Source organism: Mya arenaria, chromosome 13, assembly GCF_026914265.1.
Source record: "Mya arenaria isolate MELC-2E11 chromosome 13, ASM2691426v1".
In the NCBI taxonomy this organism is placed as follows: Eukaryota; Metazoa; Mollusca; class Bivalvia; order Myida; family Myidae; genus Mya; species Mya arenaria.
The window spans coordinates 19,807,517-19,832,411 of record NC_069134.1 but is presented as its reverse complement, the minus strand read 5'-3'; the positions used below and the strand labels follow the sequence as shown (position 1 = coordinate 19,832,411).

At 35.6% G+C, this 24,895-nt stretch overlaps 1 protein-coding gene across 1 annotated transcript; it reads right to left on the bottom strand.

Annotated features, from left to right (window-relative positions):
- Positions 1-1,330: 1,330 nt before the first annotated feature.
- LOC128215514 (serine/threonine-protein kinase NIM1-like) lies at positions 1,331-24,543 on the bottom strand. The gene is made up of 5 exons (XM_052922197.1): positions 24,428-24,543; positions 17,796-18,360; positions 15,415-15,536; positions 10,283-10,429; positions 1,331-6,071 (listed from the first exon to the last, which is right to left on the bottom strand). Exons 2-5 carry the CDS (start codon positions 18,058-18,060, stop codon positions 5,307-5,309), a joined length of 1,299 nt encoding a protein of 432 aa, XP_052778157.1. The 5' UTR covers positions 18,061-18,360; positions 24,428-24,543; the 3' UTR covers positions 1,331-5,306.
- Between the last annotated feature and the right edge of the window lie 352 nt (positions 24,544-24,895).

Below are 24,895 nucleotides of genomic sequence, written 5' to 3'. Positions count from 1 at the left end.
CGATAATGAAGTAAAGTGCGATAGGGATGTCTAGTGTTGTTGTTGACTACGATAAGGAAGTCTTGTGCCGTTGTTGGATACGATAAACCAGTCAAGTGCCGCTATTGGCTTCGATATGCAAGTCGAGTGCCGTTGTTGGCTACGATAAAGAAGTCTAGTGCCGTTACTGGCTTCAATTGGGCAGTCCAGTGCCGTTGTTGGATACGATAAGCCAGTCTAGTACCGTTGTTGGCTTCGATATGCAAGTCTAGTGCCGTTAATGGCTAAGATAGGGAAGTCTATAGCCGTTGTTCGATGTGTTATTGGTCGTCTTGTTTTGAAATCCGCAATATACTGGTATTCTAGTATTGTTATTAGTACAGTATAGTTTTGTTCGGGAGCCTAGTACCGTTGTCCTCAACATGGTTTGCGATGGGGGAAACTTGCTTGTGTGATTTCAGGACCATGCGAAAACGAATACCCTTTTAAGTGATTTTTGGACCTTTCGATAGGGAATACTTTTTGAGACGTTTTAGGACCATGCAATGGAGAATACCTTATGAGTGGTTTCAGGAGCTCCATATAGGGTATATTTTGTTATGTGGTTTTAGGACCTTGTGATAAGAAATATCCTTTTGAGTGGTTTTAGGACCTTGCAGAAGGGAATTCCCATTTTGAGGGGGTTTAGGACCTTGCAATAGGGTATTCCCATTGTAAGTGGTTTTAAGACCTTACAATAGGGTATTCCCTCTGAGTGGTTTTAGGACCCTGAAATAAGTATACCCTTTGAGAAGTTAAAGGACCTTACAATAAGGTGTACACTCTGAGTGGTTTTAGGACCTTTCAATATGATATTCCAATTTTGAGTGGTTTTAGGACCTTGCAATAGTTTTCCATCTGAGTTGTTTTAGGACCCTGAATTAGGGTATACCCTTTGAGTAGTCTAAGGACCTTGCAATAAGTTATATTCTTCGAGTGGTTTTAGGACCTTGCAATTAGGTATACCCTCTGAGTGGTTTTAGGGCCTTGTAATTAGGTATACCCTCTGATTGGTTTTAGGACCTTGCAATTAGGTATACCCTCTGAGTGGTTTTAGGACCTTGCAATAGGGTGTACCCTCTGAGTGGTTTTAGAACCTTGCAATAGGGTATACCTTTTGAATGGTTTGAGGACCCTGAAAAAGGGTACACCCTTTGAGTGGTTTAGGACCTTGCGTAAGAGAATACCTTTTTAGAGTTGGCTTATGACCTTGCGAAAATGAGTTCAAATGCATGAACTTGAGGTACGAGATATGTTCTATTACAATGTGGAAATTAAAATTTAAGTCAAGTATTTTCATTGTTATTTTTTTATTTGTCAACACTGAAATGAACACATAATCATCCGAATCATCTATATAAGTAATGTATAATCAACAAAAGTACATACTAAATAAATAAAAATGGCAAATCGCTGGATGCTATTAACAACATATTGCTAATGCTTAACATGCTTTATTAAAAGGTATAATTTGTGTCCAGGCGATACAGCTATAGACTGATATCTAGATCACAGCCAGGTGATACAGCTAGACTGATATCAAAATCAAAGCCAGATGGTATAGCTATAGACTGATATCTAGTTGGCAGCCTGGCGATACAGCTATAGACTGATATCTAGATAACAGCCAGGCAATACAACTATTGACTGATATCTAGATAACAGCCAGGCAATACAACTATAGACTGATATCTAGTTGGCAGCTAGGTTATACAGCTATAGACTGATATCTAGATAACAGCCAGGTTATACAGCTATAGACTGATATCTAGATAACAGCCAGGCAATACAACTATAGACTGATATCTAGTTGGCAGCTAGGTTATACAGCTATAGATTGAAATCTAGATAACAGCCAGGCAATACAACTATAGACTGATATCTAGTTGGCAGCTAGGTTATACAGCTCTAGACTGATATCTAGATAACAGCCAGGTTATACAGCTCTAGACTGATATCTAGTTTACAGAATTGTCAACAATCAATTTTTTATCATCACAACTATACTTCATATAATAACTTCTATTGTAGTAAGCTTAAAGAAAATTGTGTCATGATGCTAATGAAATAAACATTGACGCCATAATTCCAGGTGGCTCATGCAGAATGATAAGTAGTTTGTCTCTTAGATACATGTAAGACTTGTACAATGTAGAAATATTACTCTGTAAACAATAGCACTTACATTGCATGGCAAACTAGTAATGATGCACATATACATGGTTTTAAATTCAATGTATAGCTGTTTTTATAACTAAATATACCAATGTGTTATGCACAGAACTGAGACAAAGACCATGATTTGGTACAAGGCAACAATTTTTGTATTCATTCCATTTGGGGGTATTATCAATTTTTCACGTCAAAATCTCCAAGTTTTACAAACTTTCTATAATTAAACATGTTTTTTTTCTTTAATAAAGTTAATCAATAGCATGCTTGAATAGAACCTTCTAGACTAATCACGCGGTTTGGATTATCTTAAAAGCATTCTGTAAAGTTCATATCTAGGCAAGGATATGCATGTTTACTCGTAATCAAATTTAAGTACAGAATTTGGCTAATTGAAATAATATACATGAGTTTGTTAGGCTGCAGATGTTAGGATAAATAGGGGACTATCTTCAGGTCCCTATTTCTCGAAACATCTCAAGTCTGTAATAATAGATGAAGCCAGACACATTATGTTTATTTGTTTGTTCTGGTATAATTTGTGTAATGTTTACAATCTTAAGAGTTTTTCAGACTTTAAAAGGAAATAATCCTTTTGATAACCACAATAAAATGTTTTTTATTCATTAAAAACAAGGTAAGCTTATATTATGCTTATGAAATTACAAGAAATTAGGGTAAGATCATGCCAAATAAATGCTTAGCTTAGTTGATGTCTAGGAAAGAATACGGTATTAGGATGAAAACAAAACTGAAAACACACATCATTCTAATCAAACATCTAAAGCTCTAAATAGATGCAATTACATAACGACGTTGTTCATAACAATTAACAGAAAGATAAAAATTGGGAGGCAGAAAAACAAATGAAAGTCCTAATACACATCAATTCTCAAAATTGTAAAACAAATATATTATCTGAAAAAATACTGTTATTCATGACTAAGTGTGTTTGTTCATTTTTTAAGATCATTTTTATTAACGGCATTATGTGTGGATCTATTATGAATTTCATTATTATACGAAAAAATAAATCCCTGAAAACAGGACAGATCATTAGTCATATGAAATTTGATGCCCAATTATTACAAATTATTCTGGTATTATTTAAAGGGGGTTAATGTTTAAAAAAGAGAGAATATGTAAAAACTTAAGTGAGAATAATTTTACAAAGAAACTTTTTCGGCTTTGAAAAAAGCGCCAAATAAGCCATTTTCTGTCTGATTTCAGTTAAAGTAACAGAATTCAATATATTTATCTGAAATGTATTTTAAATATTAGTAATCAGAATGCACTACCCTTTTAATGATACCAAAATTATATCCGGTTCTCGGGCATCAACACAATAATAACATGATGGTTAATGGAATCAATTTGAAACATCAGACAAATATCATATTCCTGGATTAAATATCTTCAAGAAACACTGAGAACATAAAACACAATTATGTTACTAACATCACCTGAATGCAATGTTCATTAACAGTTGTTTATGGATGCATATATATCCTATTTCTAGCTTAAATGGATTTGTTTTTAAGGACATTATCAGTAACTTACTTTCACACAATGTTTCTTGAAAACTGTTATAAAAGAAAACAAATAATATATACCAGAAAAAAACAAACACAAACTTCATTGTCTCGCATGAGCATTCTTAGACATGGAGTCACAAACATTGAATATTAATTACTCACTTAAATGAAACTTAACAATAACCTGTTTGGCAGGTTTAACAAACATTAACTGATACAAGCATTGAATAACAAACGAAAAAAAGAAGACCACAAGCAAATGCCAACACTCCTCTGACTTCCTGAGTCTTTCAAAGGACATTAAATTAACTCATCAAATATGTTACCCTTGGTAAGAGACTCGTCACCCATCTGTATATGTAATGTAGCATTGAGCATGGCTACCAAGGTCCATGTTGATGTTTAAAAAAAATCTAGCCCCAATCTCAAGCAATCATAAGTTTCTTCTAACAGGATCAGGCTTTGCACACTAATTTTCTTTTGTAAGTACAATCCTTTTTATCATTAACAACACCAAGAATATGATAATATATTTTATATAAAACAAAACAAAAAGACATGAATGCTAAAACGCAGTTCAACATGATTCTCTTACAAGCAGACATAAGTCTTTTGTCTTATTATGACATATCTTCTTGATAATAAAGATAACTTTACGTCCAATATTTTCAATACTGATAAAATAGTACAAGTACAAGATAAAACTAGTGACAAGCAGGCATCAAGGATGTAATAGTTCAAATGCAGGTGCTATATCATTCAACCTGTCAATAAATTGTTTGTTTTTGTGCAAGATTGGAATAAAATTCACCCAGTTAGCAATTAGCCACATGAAGTATTTACTTTAGACGTTATCAAGCCTCGAGGGGTGAAATATATTGCGACCTTACACTCAAACGTACAATTTTTTACTACTTAAAATATGTCTTAAGGAAATAAATTGACAGTTAATTGTAGTTTTTCAGAAAAGTGTACCATATTGTGGGCCAACATAACTTTTGGCAATTATGTTGTTGAATTTGCATCCCAACTCTGTGGGCACTGACATTTGATTTGGAAGTGAAAGTGGGCCAAAATTTTAAACCATCGAAAAATATCATATTGTGAAATTCACACCGGTAAATTAATATCACTCACCAATATGCATATATATGAGTATTCATCACATCGACAAAGTTCCATGAACTATAGTTCTTTTAACAACTGATTACATTAATATAAAAATGCAACAAAGAAAGATAGACTGTAAAAACCAGAATATACAGCATTCACAATTCTTTCTACGCAAATTGAATTATCCTGCATAACTTTGATCTTGTTCTAGCTATCAAAACCATTATATCCTTTTCGCAAGCTTGCACCATCAAAACAAGATGGTTATAACGTGATTAAAACAAACAGCTATTGCTTTTTAAAAAGTATTCTTTGATCATACAAAATCCATATGTTTATCCAGTAAACATGATAAAAAACAAGGCGAAACAAACAATGCTAGTCTAAGTTTTGATTAACCCCAGTAGTACAAAAATATTATCTAAAAAACATATTAAAAACAAATAATACTATCACAGGAAAGTTTGATCACAAAATAGTACACAATTTAGACGATTGTTTGGAAACGGGAGGAGCAGATGCATGATTGACACGGCCGGACGTAGAGTAGGTTTGGTTTCCTGTAGCCTTGAAGCTTTCTGAAGAGCTACTCTCGCTAATTCCCAGCCTACGCTTGTGTATCCGGTGAAGCACAATCCGGTATGTTCCTGTAACACTAGATCGAGAGTCACGAGATCCGTTCTGTTTAAAATGGGTGTCTGTGATTCCCAAGTCATTGAGCACTTTTCTAGCATCGCGTTCTTCATCGCTGATATTAGCACCGGAAAGACTGGGGTACACACTGAATGGTTCCAGGGCCTGTGGGAAATCCTGGGATTCCAGCCACTCCGAGTCTTTTATCTCCTGGATTGTAAAGCGATCCTGGGGCACAGCCTTTAAAGTACTTCGTATCAGAAACTGACAGCTGTCCGACACATAGGACGGTATAATGTAACTGCCATCCAGAATGCACTTTTTCAACTTGGCCACAGTGTCAGCCCTAAACGGCATGATTCCTGTCACAATGAAGTACAACATTATTCCCATGGCCCATATATCGACATACGCCCCAATGTAACTCTCATCCTTGAAGAGTTCAGGGGCTGCATAGGGTGGAGATCCACAGAATGTGTTTAACAAGGAGTCTGGCATAGTGTATGTGCTAAAACCAAAGTCACCAATCTTCACGGACCTGTTTCCTGCATAAAACACATTCTCAGCCTTTAAGTCTCGATGGATGATGTTTTGACTGTGCTAAAAATAAAATGAAATTGAATTTAGAAAAAAATATAGTAAAAAATTTTGAATGGCAAAGACTGACCTGATTTGCACTACATTTTCATTTGAATATTATCAGATTTTCAGATACATGTAAACAGCTCAGGGTAATAATTCATTCACATATTTACACAACAATAGACTCTTGAATTGTTGAGGGAATCAATGATACACATGCAACATAGAATGATGTCCAATGAAAACCTTCTTGGCAACAAACGATCAAGAGGACTTGTTAAATCATTTTATTGTCATGGCGTAAAAGAGGCATTAACACGAGTCGTGAAATTTGTACGTTAGGAACAAATTTGTATGCCACAACATGAAACTCTTCGAAACCATCCTTGGCCATTCCAATTAGCAGCCTATGATGGTGCATGCATGACAAGCAACATTTGAATTAGCTTCCGTTCATCTGCCCATGCATGATCAATATTAGAATATCTGTATCCCAGATGTATTTATTTGATAAAACCACTCAAGATTACAAAAACATTATTTCAATGATAAAAAACTGTGTCACAACTGATTAGGTCGCATCTCATGATAAGCACTTAGCATTAATCCTTAAAACAAGGTTTACTTCAACATGTCTTACATTTCTACCATCCTCTTGTTTCCTGTGATATTCATACCCAGTCAATTTGAATCTTATTGTATTAAAAACTGGGGTTTAAGCCAGGTTTTAAAAAAGACAGGTGCTGAAGAAGATGGACAGGGTCCTAAGGGAGAAAAGGGCACATAATGTATTGGGCGGTGTATAATTTGTAATTATGAATTTGACAGCAAATGTTAGAAATTGTGTTTAATTGAAGTAGTTTGAAGTTTCAACTGCCAACTACATAGTTTTTGTATGTATTTATAATCTATTTTAAGTTTTAATAAAAACAAAAAAAGTATTTGACAGCCATAAGCATTTATTTCTATGAAGGCAGGAGGGTGCCTATGTTGACAGGTCTCCATGAGGGCAGAATGGTGGTATCAAAAAAGGACAGGGTGCAGCTGCCCCTTCCAGAACTCTTTAGCTAAAACTCTATAGATACTGATACTACAATGTTTCATTTTTCATTAATCTATTTCACTTTTTTTGGCCTACCTCTGTGTGTTAATAAAAAAGAGAAGTCAACTTATGAAATTGTCTGTGGTTTAAAAAAAATTCAAAAAAAATTAAAGATACTTCATGAAACTTGGTATACATGTTAAACGTGACAATTTGCTCATCACAATTTAGCAAGGCCTATAACAAGAGCCCTAATAACAGCTTAATGATGCTGCTGAGAGATATGGACTAGCATTCACAAAGTTACATTTTCTTACTCATGTTTAATAGATCAAACTCTGTATTCATGATCTTAGAGACCAAACATGACATTTATCCTCAGAAAAAAATAAGATTCCTAATCTATCATCTGGCATTTGTTTCATGGTATCATTATAGTCCCCATCTTTTCATGATATTTTCTTGAAGTTGGCTTTAATTAAATTAAAACCTGACATATGACATTACCCAGTATGGAGATGATGATGTTTACTGAGCACAGTAATTGACTAGTGCTTAAAAGGAAATGCTTCTCATTGTGTTATATTTTCTTGACATATCTACACCTGATAATTTTTTATCATTTAAACCTGCCATGCAAGCGAATTTTCTTAGTTTAATGGCTCAAAATAGGAGGCAAAATATCTGTATTACATAAAGTCATGCAATGAAGTACGGTAGGTAAAGAATAGCAGATGGCGTGAGGATGGCTAGGATGACATATTGATATTTTTCTTGAACAACCATCTAGTGCCATCTAGAGTTTAAGAGGCTACCATAATTAGACTGACAGACACCACAAGCATTTCTCATTAGAAAGCCAATCAATGGCACCAATCAAGTGTCTTTTTTCAACCGTTGGTCCATCAGAAATCACCCTGACTTCCTGTGATATTCACAGAAATGAACTGAATAACATCAAGACTTTTATTGGTCATTATAAACAGCTTAAACTAGAAATCCCACTTGGTCATTGTGGAAAAATTTTTATTCATAGTTGAACAAAATAAAGAAGTATTGGAAATGAGCTCTAGATCTTTGATTGAAGAAGTTGAAGAATTTTATTTCCCCGCTAACAATGTTTCCAAGAAAGTAAGAAAAATTATTAAGGTACACAAAGAATAAATTGCTACAAAAAATACAGATTGTTTTCAGACTTGTTTTGGTGTAGTACAGTCCGCCTGAGAACAACTTAACAAAAACATCATTGTTGGTCATGCTATTAAGGTGCTGATCAATTAGCTGAGGATGTAGAAATAGAGGGATACTGCTGACCAATTGCTGACCATTTTAGATAAAGAAGGAGATTCTTACTAGTGAAATGAAAGTCATTCTATTTTTCATTATGTACTATTAGTTTTTCAAATACTAATTTCAAAATGATATTTTATTAATGTTGATATTTTTATATTTTATAAGTGCTTTTACATGCGTTACGCACCAGTCAATAGTAAACACAGCCCCCCAAGGCCCGAGGTATACCGGGGATAGCCGGGGAAATGGGTCGAGTTTTTACCTTCCCGGTGGCCCCACTAATAAGTGCCGGGTGATTATGCAACTTGGTTTTGTGTTTGCGCCAAATATAGCAGGGAATGTGCCTTACTTAGGGTCCTTGGGGTGAGGGGGCATTTGGCGGGGATTTTACCATCAGTTCGTCCACACAGGACGGTGGTTTTACCCAGGCTTGGCTTGACTGAAAGTCAAAAGTCCCCGCTATTCCCCCGACCTGGAGGGGCCGTGGTTACAATTGACAGGTACATTACCCACAAGCAAACTGGTTTACTACATTAAGGTCGATCATTATAGTCTAAACAAATATTCTCAAGAACTCAGTTCCTGATGGTCATAAAAATTGACACCCTTCAATAAATCTAATAATACAGCATATGCTGTTTCTTTACCTATTTAGGGGCAAAAATATTTCTGTATTGAAAAACAAACAAACAACGTGTTTAGTCAAAGATTGCAATACTCTGTAAAACTGTGCATGGTTATTATAATCCTTTTAAAAATCTGAACTGACTCCGGAATTACCCAACAACAATTAAACCAAAAACAATCCCTGTCATTCAATCCCATTCAAACCATTCAAACACGAGTCATCACGCTGGTTTACTATGGCCGAGTATCTTTTTTAAAGATACTTCTTGTTTCTCATGAAATATCTCAAATATATTGTACAAGATTTCTGGATATAAATGACCTATATTGGTTTTACCATAAAGAAGGCCTTTCATGTTATATGTTATGAACTAAGTCGACTATATAATATCAATGCTTCCTAAACCTGACATTCTGCACTGGGCTAGTAAGATCTGAAGCCAATTAAATTACAAATAGGCTTTCATTAAGTACTATGCTTAATCATTATGATTTTTAATTTTCGCAAGTGTTTAAAGGTCGTCTACTACCAATCATCTGATACACACTCCCTGCTTCACATTTTGCACTTACAATGTGACAGCTAATGAGGTTGTTTTCTAAGTCAGTTAGATGACCTGAAATTGTAATTTATTGATTTAGGGCTCATTTGCTATGCTCACTCCGCCCATTCTTAATCATTAAAACATACTTCATGTCATCTAACCATTACATACTATGAACTTTCTTTAATTGTCTTCTATGATTAAGAGTTTATAACACACTTATTTACCCGGTATAACCTGGAGAGAAAACAGTTAAGCATGGATAAATCACCACACAAAATATATAATAATCATCAACCGAATAAAAATTGATAAAAATAGGCTTTAATTTAATTAAGAATATTTTGAACCATTATAAGCTGCATAATCACCAATGATTGTGAACACTTAAAGTTTTCAAAACTCTTTCTGACCTACCGGCCAGGTCTGGTTATCTTTTTGACAAATTTACAATAGACCAACAACTTAATGAATGGAAAATGAGTCTTAGGTACATAGTAAAAGGTGGAAGCCTTGAATGATGTCTGCAACATTAATACACTTAGGCTAATAATGTACGGTAAAGTGTATTTCTTTGAAAAACAGGCAAGCTAATCAATGGATGTATTTTTCCTGCATTCTTCAACCACACTGCCAATGACGTCTGTGGGCAACAGTGTCAAAATGTTCTACTGCAGTTTAAAATATTATATAGAAATTAAACCAGTGAAGTACAATACTACCATATGTTCCATTGCGGCGGCAACCTGGGAGAAGATATGTCGGGCCTCCGGCTCCGGAAGTTTACCCTCATTTGAGATCTTTGTGAACAGTTCCCCACCCCCTGCATACTCCATCACAATGTGCAGCTTGGCAAGCGTCTCTACCACCTAGAATAAATAATAGTGTGATAAAGCATTTAATGTCTTTGACATACAAAAAGAAAAGGAAAAAACATTTTGAGAAGGCCATTGTTTGAGCTAATTCTGAACAGTCTAACTTCCTCATATGAAATCAGGCTGTGCAGCCTGGTTAGGTCCCAATGACCAAAAAAAAAAGCAAAAAGCATGAACATGAGCACTACTACTTGAGAACTTTGTGTACAGTTCACGCACACCCATTATATTTCCCAAAAACACACCTGCCATGTTCACCGCAAACCCACCCCAAACCCACCCACCATGTTCTGCCCATATCCGCCCACCATATTCGCCCCACACACCCACCATGTTCTGCCCACACCCATCCACCATCTTCATCCCACACACACCCACCATGTTCTGCTCACACCCACCCATCATGTTCGCCCTACATCCACCCACCATGTTTGCCCCACACCCACCCATCATGTTCTGCCACCCCACATCCACCATGTTCACCCACACCCACCCACCATATTCTGCCAACACACTACCACCATGTTCTGCCCCCCCCCCCCACACACACCATGATCTGCCCACACCCTCCCACTATGTCTGCCCCCACACCCACCCACCATGTTCTGCCCACACCCACCCATCATGTTCTGCCCCCCCCCCCCACCACCACCACAAACACACCATGTTCACCCCACACCCACCCATCAGGTTCGCCCTACATCCACCCACCATGTTTGCCCCACACCCACCCATCATGTTCTGCCCCCACACACCCACCATGTTCACCCACACCCACCCACCATATTCTGCCAATACCCTACCACCATGTTCTGCCCCTCCCCCCACACACACCATGATCTGCCCACACCCTCCCACTATGTTCTGCCCCCACACCCACCCACCATGTTCTGCCCACACCCACCCATCATGTTCTGCCCCCCCCCCCCCCCACCAACCATATTCCCACACAAAAACCCACCAAGTTCAGCCAACACACACCGTAAACTCATGATGTGCAGTCTGGCACTGGCGATAGATTCTAAACATTGATCTGAGGAAGACAAATATTTCATGGAGCAAAGCCAGACACCAAGTTCAGTATTATATACTTGAGTGAAAAGGATTAAAAAAGTTGATTGGCTCAACACACTTATGACGACTTGGAAGTATTAAAAGGCAAATTTACAGCCTGGTGTGACCAGCATTATAATATTAGCAGCAGTAACAACACTGGTAGACTTTTGTTATGACAACTTCTACTTCCTTTACAGCAAAGTCATGAATTACAGGAGATCAATGACCACTCTACAATGTCCAACAATTATAGTTTACTATTGTTAGAAATTAAATGGCCTAACTCATGACCCAAACAGGAAAACTCTAGACCTGTTTATTTTGTGTAATTAAAAGTCTGAAATGAATTATTTGTATGGCAAAAACATAATGGAGTTTGTCAAGATATGACATTATTATGGGCAGAGAATGAAGTGCATTGATTTCTTAACTATTAGCAAGTCACCAATGGTTCAGATAAATATTATTCATATGTCAACAGTGGCCAATAAAGTAATTATGAACTAATTGTTACTGCAAACATTCTCTGAATATCTGACCAACATTGTTCTTGTTAGATGTAGCTCTTTCAAGATTTTGCAATTTATTCAACTAACTATTGACAAAATGGTAAAAGGTTACGACCATTTAAGAAGAACTAAAGCCCATTGGCCTGGAGATAGACTGTTTGAGAAAAACTTAAAATTAAGTGCCTAGAGATTAAAATTGTTTAAAAAGAACTTGAGAGCAGTTTCATTTCAGAAAAAAAAACAAAAAAACAGTGGCCTAGAATTTAAGACTGTTTCAAAAGAACTCCAGACCAGAAGCCTCGAGATTAAGACTGTTTCAGATGATCTAAAAACCAGTGGCCTAGAGATAATAACTGTATCAAAAGAAATTCAAACCAATGACCTAGTGATTAATATTGTTTCAAAAGAACTCCAAACCAGTGACCTAGAGATTAAGGCTGTTTCGAAAGAACTCCAGACCAGTGGCCTAGAGATTAAGACTGTTTCGAAAGAACTCCAGACCAGTGGCCTAGAGATTAAGACTGTTTCGAAAGAACTCCAGACCAGTGGCCTAGAGATTAAGACTGTTTCTGAAGATCTCCTGACCAGTGGCCTAGAGATTAAGACTGTTTAAAAAGAACTCCAGACCAGTGGCCTAGAGATTAAGACTGTTTCGAAAGAACTCCAAACCAGTGACCTAGAGATTAAGACTGTTTCGAAAGAACTCCAGACCAGTGGCCTAGAGATTAAGACTGTTTCTGAAGATCTCCTGACCAGTGGCCTAGAGATTAAGACTGTTTAAAAAGAACTCCAGACCAGTGGCCTAGAGATTAAGACTGTTTCTGAAGATCTCCTGACCAGTGGCCTAGAGATTAAGACTGTTTCAGAAGAACTCCAGACCAGTGACCTAGAGATTAAGACTGTTTCAAAAAAAACTCCAGACCAGTGACCTAGAGATTAAGACTGTTTCAGAAGATCTCCAGACCAGTGACCTAGAGATTAAGACTGTTTCAGAAGATCTCCAGACCAGTGGCCTAGAGATTAAGACTGTTTCAGAAGATCTCCAGACCAGTGGCCTAGAGATTAAGACTGTTTCAGAAGATCTCCAGACCAGTGGCCTAGAGATTAAGACTGTTTAAAAAGAACTCCAGACCAGTGGCCTAGAGATTAAGACTGTTTCAGAAGATCTCCGGACCAGTGGCCTAGAGATTAAGACTGTTTCAGAAGATCTCCAGACCAGTGGCCTAGAGATTAAGACTGTTTCAAAAGAACTCCAGACCAGTGGCCTAGAGATTAAGACTGATTAAAAAAACTCCAGACCAGTGGCCTAGAGATTAATACTGTTTCAAAAGATCTCCAGACCAGTGACCTAGAGATTAAGACTATTTCAAAAGAACTCCAGACCAGTGGCCTAAATATTAAGACTGTTTCAGAAGATCTCATGACCAGTGGCCTAGAGATTAAGACTGTTTCAGAAGATCTCCAGACCAGTGGCCTAGAGATTAAGACTGTTTCAAAAAAACTCCAGACCAGTGACCTAGAGATTAAGACTGTTTCAGAAGATCTCCTGACCAGTGGCCTAGAGATTAAGACTGTTTCAGAAGATCTCCTGACCAGTGGCCTAGAGATTAAGACTGTTTCAGAAGATCTCCTGACCAGTGGCCTAGAGATTAAGACTGTTTCAGAAGAACTCCAGACCAGTGGCCTAGAGATTAAGACTGTTTCAGAAGTTCTACAGACCAGTGACCTAGAGATTAAGACTGTTTCAGATGATCTCCAGACCAGTTACCTAGAGATTAAGACTGTTTCAAAAAAACTCCAGACCAGTGGCCTAGAGATTAAGACTGTTTCAGAAGATCTCCAGACCAGTGGCCTAGAGATTAAGACTGTTTCAGAAGATCTCCAGACCAGTGGCCTAGAGATTAAGACTGTTTCAGAAGATCTCCAGACCAGTGACCTAGAGATTAAGACTGTTTCAGAAGATCTCCAGACCAGTTGCCTAGAGATTAAGACTGTTTCAGAAGATCTCCAGACCAGTGACCTAGAGATTAAGACTGTTTCAAAAAAACTCCAGTCCAGTTGCCTAGAGATTAAGACTGTTTCAGAAGATCTCCAGACCAGTGGCATAGAGATTAATACTGTTTCAAAAGAACTCATAAAAAGAGGCCTAGAGATTAAGACTGTTTCAAAAGAACTAAAAATAAAACAGTGGCCTAGAGATTGAAATTGTTTTTAAAGAACTCCACTGACCAGTGGCCTATAGATTTATACTGTTTCAAAAGAACTCCAGACCAGTGGCCTAGAGGTAAAGACTGATTCAAAAGAACTCCAGACCAGTGGCCTAGAGATTAGGACTGTTTCAGAAGATCTCCAGACCAGTGGCCTAGAGATTAAGACTGTTTCAAAAGAACTTAAAAAACAGTGGCCTAGAGAATAATAATGTTTTAAAAGAACTCCACAAAACAGTGGCCTATAGATTTATACTATTTCAAAAGAACTCCAGACCAGTGGCCTAGAGATTAAGACTGTTTCAGAAGATCTCCAAACCAGTGGCCTAGAGATTAAGACTGTTTCAAAAGAACTTAAAAAACAGTGGCCTAGAGAATAATAATGTTTTAAAAGAACTCCACAAAACAGTGGCCTATAGATTTATACTTTTTCAAAAGAACTCCAGACCAGTGGCCTAGAGATTAAGACTGTTTCAAAAGAACTCCAGACCAGTGGCCTAGGGATGATGGCCGTTTCAAAAAAACTCCTGACCAGTGGCCTTGAGATTAAGACTGTTTCAAAAGGACTCAAGACCAGTGGCCTAGAGATTAAGACTGTTTCAAAAGAACTCCAGACCAGTGGCCTAGAGATTAAGACTGTTTCAGAAGATCTCCAGACCAGTGGCCTAGAGATTAAGACTGTTTAAAAAGAACTCCACAAAAAAGTGGCCTAGAGATTAAGACTGTTTAAAAAGAACTCCACAAAAAAGTGGCCTAGAGATTAAGACTGTTTCAAAAGAACTCCAGACCAGTGGCCTAGAGATAAAAACTGTTTCGAAAGAACTCCTGACCAGTGGCCTAGAGATTAAGACTGTTTCAAAAGAACTCCTGACCAGTGGCCTAGAGATTAGGACTGTTTCAAAAGAACTCCACAGCCCAATGACCTAGAGAAACATTTTGGCCAAAAATAAAGGACTTGCTGCATGTCTTGTTAATGTCAAATTGTGATCATGTGTACCATGATGTTATCAACATCATTAAAGTGTTTGCATGACAACAACAACATGATGACACCAAGGCCATCTCATTTTTTCCTGCTCAAAACAACACAGACAAGCGAAATATTATTTTCTGTCAACATTCCTTGATAAATGATGCTGGCTTAAAAATCCAGACAGTCTTAACACAAAAAAGCCATATTTTTTTTTATCATCTCCTCACTTCATACCTCATACAGACGTATGATGTTTGGGTGATGTAGTCGCTCCATGCTTGATATCTCGCGCGAAAGCAACCTCTGTGTCTTCTGGTCAAGCTTGGTCTTGTCCAGGATCTTGATGGCCACCTTCTCTGTAAATGCACAGTTTAAGATGTAAGATAATATACCAGAAAAAGGTGAGCAAATTATAGTTCAAAATATAATGATCCATAAACAGCAAATCAAGAATATGAAAAATGGTGTAATTAGGCAAATTCTATATAATCATGTAACCAGAATGAGTTATGACAGTCTGCTCCTAGACCCTGTATAATTTTACCTTCTCTCAGCTGAATTACTTGCAATGTTACAAATGTCATAAATAACTTCAGATTGTTTGTTTATAAGTAATCATTAATGTCAATTCTTATTGCACATGATAAGCTTTTAGATTAGGAAACAATATTAAAACGATTCAATGGGCTTTTCTTTAACACCTAACGCAGTGTGTTTTTAGTCTATATGGACCACCAGGAAGAGCATACAAGGTAAAAGGGTAATGAAAATGGTCCTGATTCAATTTTCAACCTAACGAATCGAAACCAATCTTACATAAGACTGATTTCAAGCGCTTAATCAGATCATTTTCATTACCCTGAAATCCTATCTACCTTTCATCAATCATTGTTAGCCAGATTTGCCGGCAACAAACTCTCCTTTGTTGGCACTGTTCCCTCTAGAGCATTTTAAAACAATTACGTCAATATTTCCTAACCAACTAGTTCTGTACATGAGAAAACTGCTTCCTGAACAAGATATAAATTCAAGATAACAATGTGCAGGACTTAGTGAAGAGTGCATTGTTGCAAGATACTGATTTATAACAGTTATTGCTTTAAAGTTTTCAATTAAGAGCATTCAATTAAGGTATCTTATTTCCTCTTTGAGTTTCCCAGTATGTTTTATAATCAATTCCTTAAAAGAAACGTCATACAGCGGCTTTTCAACTTCGATGCCATTGTAATTAGATGGAAACCACAGAGATTACTATGGACCATGATTCTCCACTTTAAACACCTCACTATAACATTAATTTTTGCTAAAAAAACAAATTTAATTTCACCATCTTTAACTATTTCCTTCCAATAGTTATTTATAGCTTTAACTTGTTTCCAAGCATGTATTTCTTAACTTAATTAGATTATAACCCATATTTACAATGAATGAGATTGCTTTTCACCCTCTTATAATTACCAAGCTTAATCTTTAAGAATTGCAATAGACATGAGGTCATGCTTTTGGTTCCCCATCAACAGAAAACATGTTCTAATCTTAGACAGTTAGCACATTGTGTAAAATCTTAATCACAGTTAAAGAAGTGCATGCTTCGCTTGGTCTACTCTTCTTAAACTTTAAAATTTCACACAATATGTTCTAACTAATACTTCTTTAAGTAACAGTTTACTATATGTTGTATTTAAAAAAGGCTGATATTTACACATGACATAGTATGACCATTAAATGACAAAAATGCCGAAATGTCATAGAATTAACAAAACCACAGCCAACAGTTCATTGTCTTAGGTTGATCAAGGGGCATAACTCGCATGTGATTATAATGAACATACATGCTTACAAAGTTCCAATCTAATATCTTTACCTTTTACATTAAATGACAAATTTTGTGTAAAGTCAGAAACATCTTTGTTTGTCTTTAGTTAAATATCACCAAGGTATTTTTGATTGCACAAAACATGGTAACGCTGGCACACAAATTGCTACAAGAATGCACTGACTTTTTTTCAAAAAAAAAAACATTTTAAAACAGAGTACTTAAAAGCTGCATTGGTGTTTTGGCCCAAACATATTTGGAAAAGACCATTAGATTTATAACATACTACCTTGTCATTTTCAAACTCTATTTATAACACACAAATTAATACATGACTGTCATTAAAAGTATTATTCTGATGGTATGGTGAGGGACATGTATAAAGATATAAAAGCAATACAGCACTGCTTCAATGTCCTAAATAAGTGTAAAATTGAAGTTCTGAAAAAAAATCTCTGGCTACAACGCAGTGAACCAACTTGGAAGCCAACGTAGACGAGGTCTTGACCGATCACCACTACCCGCCCCGCCATATAGAGGGTGTACCGAGAAAAGGGGCAAAACACCCAGTGACAGATGGGCACTTGGCTAAGGACGTCTATGTTATAAGCAGATCATCTGTATCTTCACAATATGATACTCAAATGATGTTGCAGGCCTTAACTATCATTTTAAGTAACAATTTTTAATAGATTTTGCAGCAAACAAGTAAATGCTTAATCATAAAAAGATAATTCGGTTCTGCCAAAATTAATTGAAAATATTCATAACAGTGGGTAAGTTAGACACTTTCATTTACCTTTAGTGAGAGCATGAATGCCCATTTTGACCTGGGAGAAGTTGCCACTACCAAGCTCGCCCCGGATCCTGTAGAAGCCAATCCGCTTGCCCAATGTGATCTCCTTCAACACCTTTGGGTCATCGTTGAGGTCATGTGACAGACGCTCAAACGGAGTGACCTTGGTTTCATGTTGTTCCTCGCCCTCCAGTCCGTTCCCATTCCTGTCGCCCGGACTATCCTCGGACGAATAACCATTCTGCATTCTGCTTACTTCCAGAACCATAGAAACTGTGTTGTGAAGCTATGTCCCCATTACTACTTTATTGCATTAACAGTGTAAAATTAACAGCCAACTAGTGATTATTGCCACTGTTTTCAGATTGGTCACAAGCTAATATATATTGGAAAAAATATGTTGAAATGAGGTTGTTTTATAATTCCCTCAACTCCTTTGATAGCTATTGGAAACTTGGTTGCTTTGCCAACACGTAAATATTAGTTTAGCCCATGCTGAATGGTTTTACTAATGATTTGCTTTTCTGGTGATGTTTTCCTCCCCTATTGCAGCTTCCAATAAGTATGCCTGTAAAGAGAAGTTATACAATGTTGACCATCAGAAAAGCAGTTGACAAGTGTCTAGGCATTAGCTCAATGTTATTGTCTGCCTATTGAATCAACCTGTGAATGTACTTGACGAGAACAAACAAGGTGACAGCTTTTCCCAGCAGCATGGGAGAGATGCGTGTGACAGTGATACAAAATAGTTTGTATTGTTTCCAGGATGAAACTGGGAAAATATGAACCATTTAGTCCTAGTAACAGAAAGCACAAACAGAACATTAAACAGAAAAGTTGCTTTCTAACAATAACCAGGAGAAATACGCATGACAACAGCTTTTAAATCCTTCATTATTTTAGTAATAAAATAACCAGATAAAATCCCTAAGACCATATAAAATCCTTTAAATTCAATGAGAAAATGCAGTATTCAACCTTTGGTATTATCCAAAATTATATGAAATTTGATGCATGAAATTAACAAACCCTTGATCTGAGATACAATGCTTGCTAACGTTAGTCCATTAATGAAGCTATCTAGATTCCAACAATTATCAACAGCAGCATAGAAGAAGGCACAAGCAGATTTTCTAGCCATTCTTCAAAAAAGTATGACAATAGCATCCTAATCCCTTCTGTATCCATGAATTTTATAGCATTAAATCATTCCGGTGTTCGAGTGGCATGGAATTAAACGGGTAAAAATTAGCAAATGTAATGCAATGTTTAAACAGTGATATTGACAACTAGAGGTAAAGTAGTTTTGAATGGTTTACTTTGGGAGGCTGTTCTTTGCTTCCCCTGACAGCTATCACAATAAAGTGTTATGTACGCAGATATCAACCTTTGCATGAAATAATTCATGTTGAACATAACATTTTTATTTTTGCATGTCTGAAATAACCAGCAGCTGCTCTAATAATTGACTTGTTATCATACAAAAAAAAAAGTTTGCTGTACAGTTACACAACCCTAGCTCTGTGCCAGTCTGTGACTATTGTAAATTGTTTGTGCCTGTCTGTTGCTATTGCAAATTGTTTGCTGTATAGTTACGCAAGCCTAGTTTGGTGCCTGCCAGTAACTATTGCATATTGTTTGCTGCACAGTTACGTAAACCTACCTCTGTGTCTGCCTGTGACTAAATGCCAATTCTTGCGAAGTCTTAAAAATAATGTTTTAAATATCAGCAGATGAGCTATCAGTAGAATTTCTTATTCTGTCTACTCTCAAACATTCTGGTTATTTCGTTCTGAACAAGTTGTACACATTTAAACATATATATATATATATATATATATATATGGAAATTACATTTAATGATAAAGGTGAAAAAAAAATCAAAACTAAAAAAGTGTCTTTAGGGGGCCTCCACTGTTAGAAGAAAACCACCATTAATACACTTTTAATTTGGCACTTATGATCCAATCTATGATCCTTAAATAAATTAAACAAGGCTATATTTTTGTACAAAAAACAGGCAAATAACACAGTCTCCAGCATTAATGATACATGTATGATGTACATCTGAAGAACATAACTACACCACAATGTGATCAGAACAGAAGAAACATAAATGTTTCTGCACATGCCAATATGATATGATGAATATCTTTCTGTTAAAGTGACATAAAATTTCTGAATATTTAATTTTTTTTTACATAATATACATTATAGAATGATGGAGAAAGGTGGGTGGTGGTATATCAAATAAGGGCATTGTTGTTGCCTATGATCTCGAATGTCTCTATGTCACGAGTGTGAAACAGTGGCTCCAGCTCTTTTAGGAGCTGTGTATAAAAAGGAGCCAATGACACTTCCGAGCTAGAGCAAAAGAACGGATATCATCGTAAAACGTAAGTATGACTCGTTATTTTATCTAATATCACAATTATGAGGGCTTATTTGAGAAATCGGGAAATGCAGTGCCATATAAATATGTTTAATTTTCACACATATTTGGGTTATTTTGTAAACATATTGTTAATGGAGTTATAAAACCGATTCTCCCATCAAACACATCAATGTTTACAAACGAAAGTGGAACATTTTCACCAATTTTCAGCTGAATTTCACTCAAGAAGCATACATTTAAGATAAAGCCAGTTACTATCGAGTGCTTTTATTTTGTCGGGAATAAAAATGACCGCCTGATTACCGGAATAAGCATGTTTATACTCCTTTTCTGGGTTGAGCTGGAGCCAAAGCCAGGGAGCTGGAGCCAAAGCGTGAAGGCTGAGCCAATATGCTGTATAATAATGCATTCAACTGGTCATATTTGGAATAGTTGCAGTTTTTTATTTATAACTAGTATTAAGATAGTGTTGTATTTTTTTAAATATATAATTATTTATGATTATTTAATGCAATTCATCTGATAATGGGCGTTGCAATCTCAGAAATGCCGATGGAGCTAAACAATCCTTTCACAACATCTGTATAATAATATGGTTACTGTTTCTTGAACAGTCTTCTAACTCCAATCAGATTCCAAAATAAATGAATAGTAGTGGATGAAAGAAAAGTGTGTCATTTAACAAAGATTAGATAGACGAAAAACTGGTAAACTATGTGCTAAATTACATTAACTGATTGCTAGTACATCAATCGGATTGAATATGTGTAAGTGTTAATTTTCTTATTTTTCTGTACATTTGATTTATATTTGCTATATATAAAAAAATGAGGTACCCTTTTTACCGACATTAAACGCGAGCTTGGCTTAGATTAAGAGAAAACTAGTGTGCATTCTTACAATAATTCATTGGTTTCCTGGACCTGCAGGTGTCTATACAGCATAAGTAAGCACACGATATTAAAGCTGCACTCTCACAGATAAAACGTTTTTACAACTTTTTTGTTTTTTTGTTATATTTTAACACAACACAGGTTTGCTTTATTATTACGATAACATATTAACATTTTTTTATTAATTAATATAGGGTCATTACAACTTTTTGAGGTCGTTACCATCTGCAAAGGCCTGCAAAATGGTTTACAGCCCGACGAGTAGCGCATAACATTACACACCATGAGTAACTTTTTCGTTGAAAAGCTGTTTAATGTCACGAAAAAACAGGATCAGTTAGTTCAAAATATGTACTTGTGTGACGTCACGAGTGATGTCACTGAAAGTTTTACATTAAGCTCAAATAGGGCTGCAAAAAAACTTGACAGTTTCATTTTTGTTTCAACGCCATTTTTTTCAGTGTTCAGTCGATTGGAAAGTGTTGTTTTTTTTAGTAATTTACTGGATTACCTGGATTATTTACACACAATACCTATCGGGTAATGGAATAATTACCGATATATTCCTACTTTAACATTTATATGTTTTGGCAACTAATTTAAACCAGGATTTTTTTTTAAAATGTTCTGGACAAAATGTTCAGCATCTTCAGCATCTAACAGAGAAAAATATACTTGAAAACTCTTTGTTCATTGCATACGAAGTAATTGGAATCATGTCAATATAAGTCGATTGTTCTGAATAAAATCAACACAAATGACTCAAGTTGGGAGGAGTTAAACGTTTTAGACATAATTTAGTGCTTTTAGAGCAAACAAATTGTCAAAACAACTGCAGAAAGTACTATCTAGTAAACACACATCAGCTTGCCAAGAAATTTTAGATATTTCAGAAGGAAATATGTAAGTTATATGTGGTTTATTTCATTTCTTTAATGTTTGTATACAGCTATACATTTGTATATGCTGAAAAATGTTTAAGTGCAATATTTGCATCGTTGACCCACTTTCGGTAAGAAACCAGGTCGCTCAGTCTCCATTGTTATGATGCGGGCCCTGATAGAGCTTATGTTAAACAAAAATCATCAAAACAGGCATTATCATACAGCATGTTGGCTCAGCCTCCATGCTTTGGCTCCAGCTCAACTCAGAAAAGGAGCATAAACATGCTTATTCCGGTAATCAGGCGGTCATTTTTATTCCCGACAAAATAAAAGCACTTGATAATACTGGCTTTATCTTAAATGTAAGCTTCTTGAGTGAAATTCAGCTGAAAATTGGTGAAAATGTTCCACTTTCGTTTGTAAACATTGATGTGTTTGATGGAAGAATCGGTTTTATAACTCCATTAACAATATGTTTACAAAATAACCCAAATATGTGTGAAAATTAAACATATTTATATGGCACTGCATTTCCCGATTTCTCAAATAAGCCCTCATAATTGTGATATTAGATAAAATAATGAGTCATACTTACGTTTTACGATGATATCCGTTCTTTTGCTCTAGCTCGGAAGTGTCATTGGCTCCTTTTTATACACAGCTCCTAAAAGAGCTGGAGCCACTGTTTCGCACCCGTGTATGTGCCATGGCTTTGTGCCCCCTTTCTAGAAGTACCTTATATAACCCTATGGGAAATTAAGGTAGATTCAACCTCATACTTGTATGACATTGAATACTTACATGCTAGACAGTTCATTGTATATGCCATCATGTTTGATGATTTATATGTTTTATACATTATAACAACACATATCATCTGAAGCATTGAGGAGATTACTGAAAGCTAATATTATTACCTCTCTCCCTTTCTAATATGTTGCAAAACTAGTATTTACAATATTATCAAAAAATTATCAAATTGTTGATGGCATTGCAGAAATTGTAAAATTACATTACAAAATAGAATTACATAAATTATTGTAAATATTCTAGCTGATGGTAATAATAAAGTGCATAAGAAAGAGCAATTAACTTTGATTCTTATTTCAATGTTGATTGGTAGATTTAGGGAAGCTTGAACAAGGTTGAGATTATGTTAGAATTGGTCTTGACTTGAAAACACGGGAATCATCCCGAGTAGGCCTCGAATAAATTAGAAAAACTTCTTTTTGTATGATATGAATTTGTGAACATGGCTGAAAATGGTTTGGGTGTGTATTAGCGTTGTAAAGTGTATTTCAAAATAAAAGGGTTTGGGTTGTGATAGTTAAAAAAGACAGTTAGAAGTTTTATTATTAATTTCTTTCTTTTTTGCAGTTTTAATAACAGCCTGTTTGTTTTGTACAGGAAATCACACAATAAAGTAACCATTTCTTGCTTAACTCCAGTGGGTCTGTCATGCACTTCTCCTGCCAGTACTCCTATAAAGTCTATCATGACTGACCACGACACGTTTCGGAAGTTTGTGGAAATTGTTTTAAATACCCATAATGGTAAACATATATATATATTAATTTAGCCAAAAATACAAATATTTATAAAAAATTATTAAACTTTCTGAATTCTAATTTAAGTAGGTAAACCTCGTAACAGGGAGGCAATTATTTATTTTTTTACAACTTATTTCAAAAGACAACTGTCAGGCATGACAAACAAAAATCTAATAAAGATTTTAGCTCGGAAATATTTGCAACAAAATTATCGCAAAATAAAGCAACCAGAATCAGAATTGATACAATATTGATTACTACCGGAAGTGACTACATGTACATGTAAACTTTGACATATTCGAGATGAATAATTAGATATTTTATAGTTAACAGAAAACACTGACTAGCACCTGCCCAATTTTTCATGCCTTAAATTAGCTTTAGATTTAAATCATGAAGAAAGGTTTAGCCAGAGGTCAATAAAGTGTCTGTGATAACAATTCAAACTTTAAATAACTTCAATAAAATCAGAACCAATGGTGGCGCTTGGAATCGCTGTGCTGCATTCAACATTAAATTAACAGAGTTTGGACAACATTCAGACTTCCAATACCAAAATTCATAAAAAAAACTTAAAGGCAGCTATTTATATGGACTAACTTGGTAAACAATTAAATAGAGATACATGTACAGGAAGTCAGAAAAACATCCAATCATATCCACTATACATCATGAATAATGGTATTAAATTGTAAATGTTTTACAAAGAGCAAGTATAATGTATTATGAATTTGAACAGTTATAAAGCTTGGGTGTTTAGTAATATGAAAGGTTAGTATTTTGAAAAATGACAAAAAAAAGGAAAAAGTCATTTTATCAATTTATGTCAAATTATCAAACTGTGGAAAGACGCCTGCGGTTGTGGTTGATATATTTTGAGTGAATACAAACTTATTTATGAAAATTTACTTACCAGAAGTAACTCGGAAGTTAATCAAATCTTCCTCGTGCAGAAATAATAAGAACAAATCGAGGAAAAATGAAAAATTAACCAACGTTTCCTATAGCAACAACTATGCATTAAACAAGGGAGGTAATTATGGGGAAGTAGTTTTCATAATTCTAGTCAAAACGGCGCTTGTTAAAGTTTAAATCTAAATACAAATCTCAGCAGCCAGATTTTATTTTATTCATGGGAAAGAAAACAAATTTCTCTTGGGCAGAGACATCATGCATGATGTAAACCTGAAGAATCAAGAAATGTTATCATATTCTATAAACTTGAAATTGGGAAATAACTGGACTAATATACTGACTATTTTTGCTGTACTGAATGGATTTTGAAACAAATATTCTCGTTTGTATTGTCTATCTATGTAGTTATTGTTTAGCTTTGTGAGTGTTCAAGTGTTTGACAAGAGTTTGTGAGTCTTAGTCAAAA

Coding starts and splice junctions, on each gene's coding strand:
- LOC128215514 (XM_052922197.1), bottom strand. CDS start 18,060: ATGGTTCTGGAAGTAAGCAGAATGCAGAATGGTTATTCGTCCGAGGAT. Junction 15,537..17,795: donor CATTCATGCTCTCACTAAAG/GTAAATGAAAGT, acceptor GTGCATTTACAG/AGAAGGTGGCCATCAAGATC. Junction 6,072..10,282: donor CCGCCGCAATGGAACATATG/GTAGTATTGTAC, acceptor TTTTATTTTTAG/CACAGTCAAAACATCATCCA.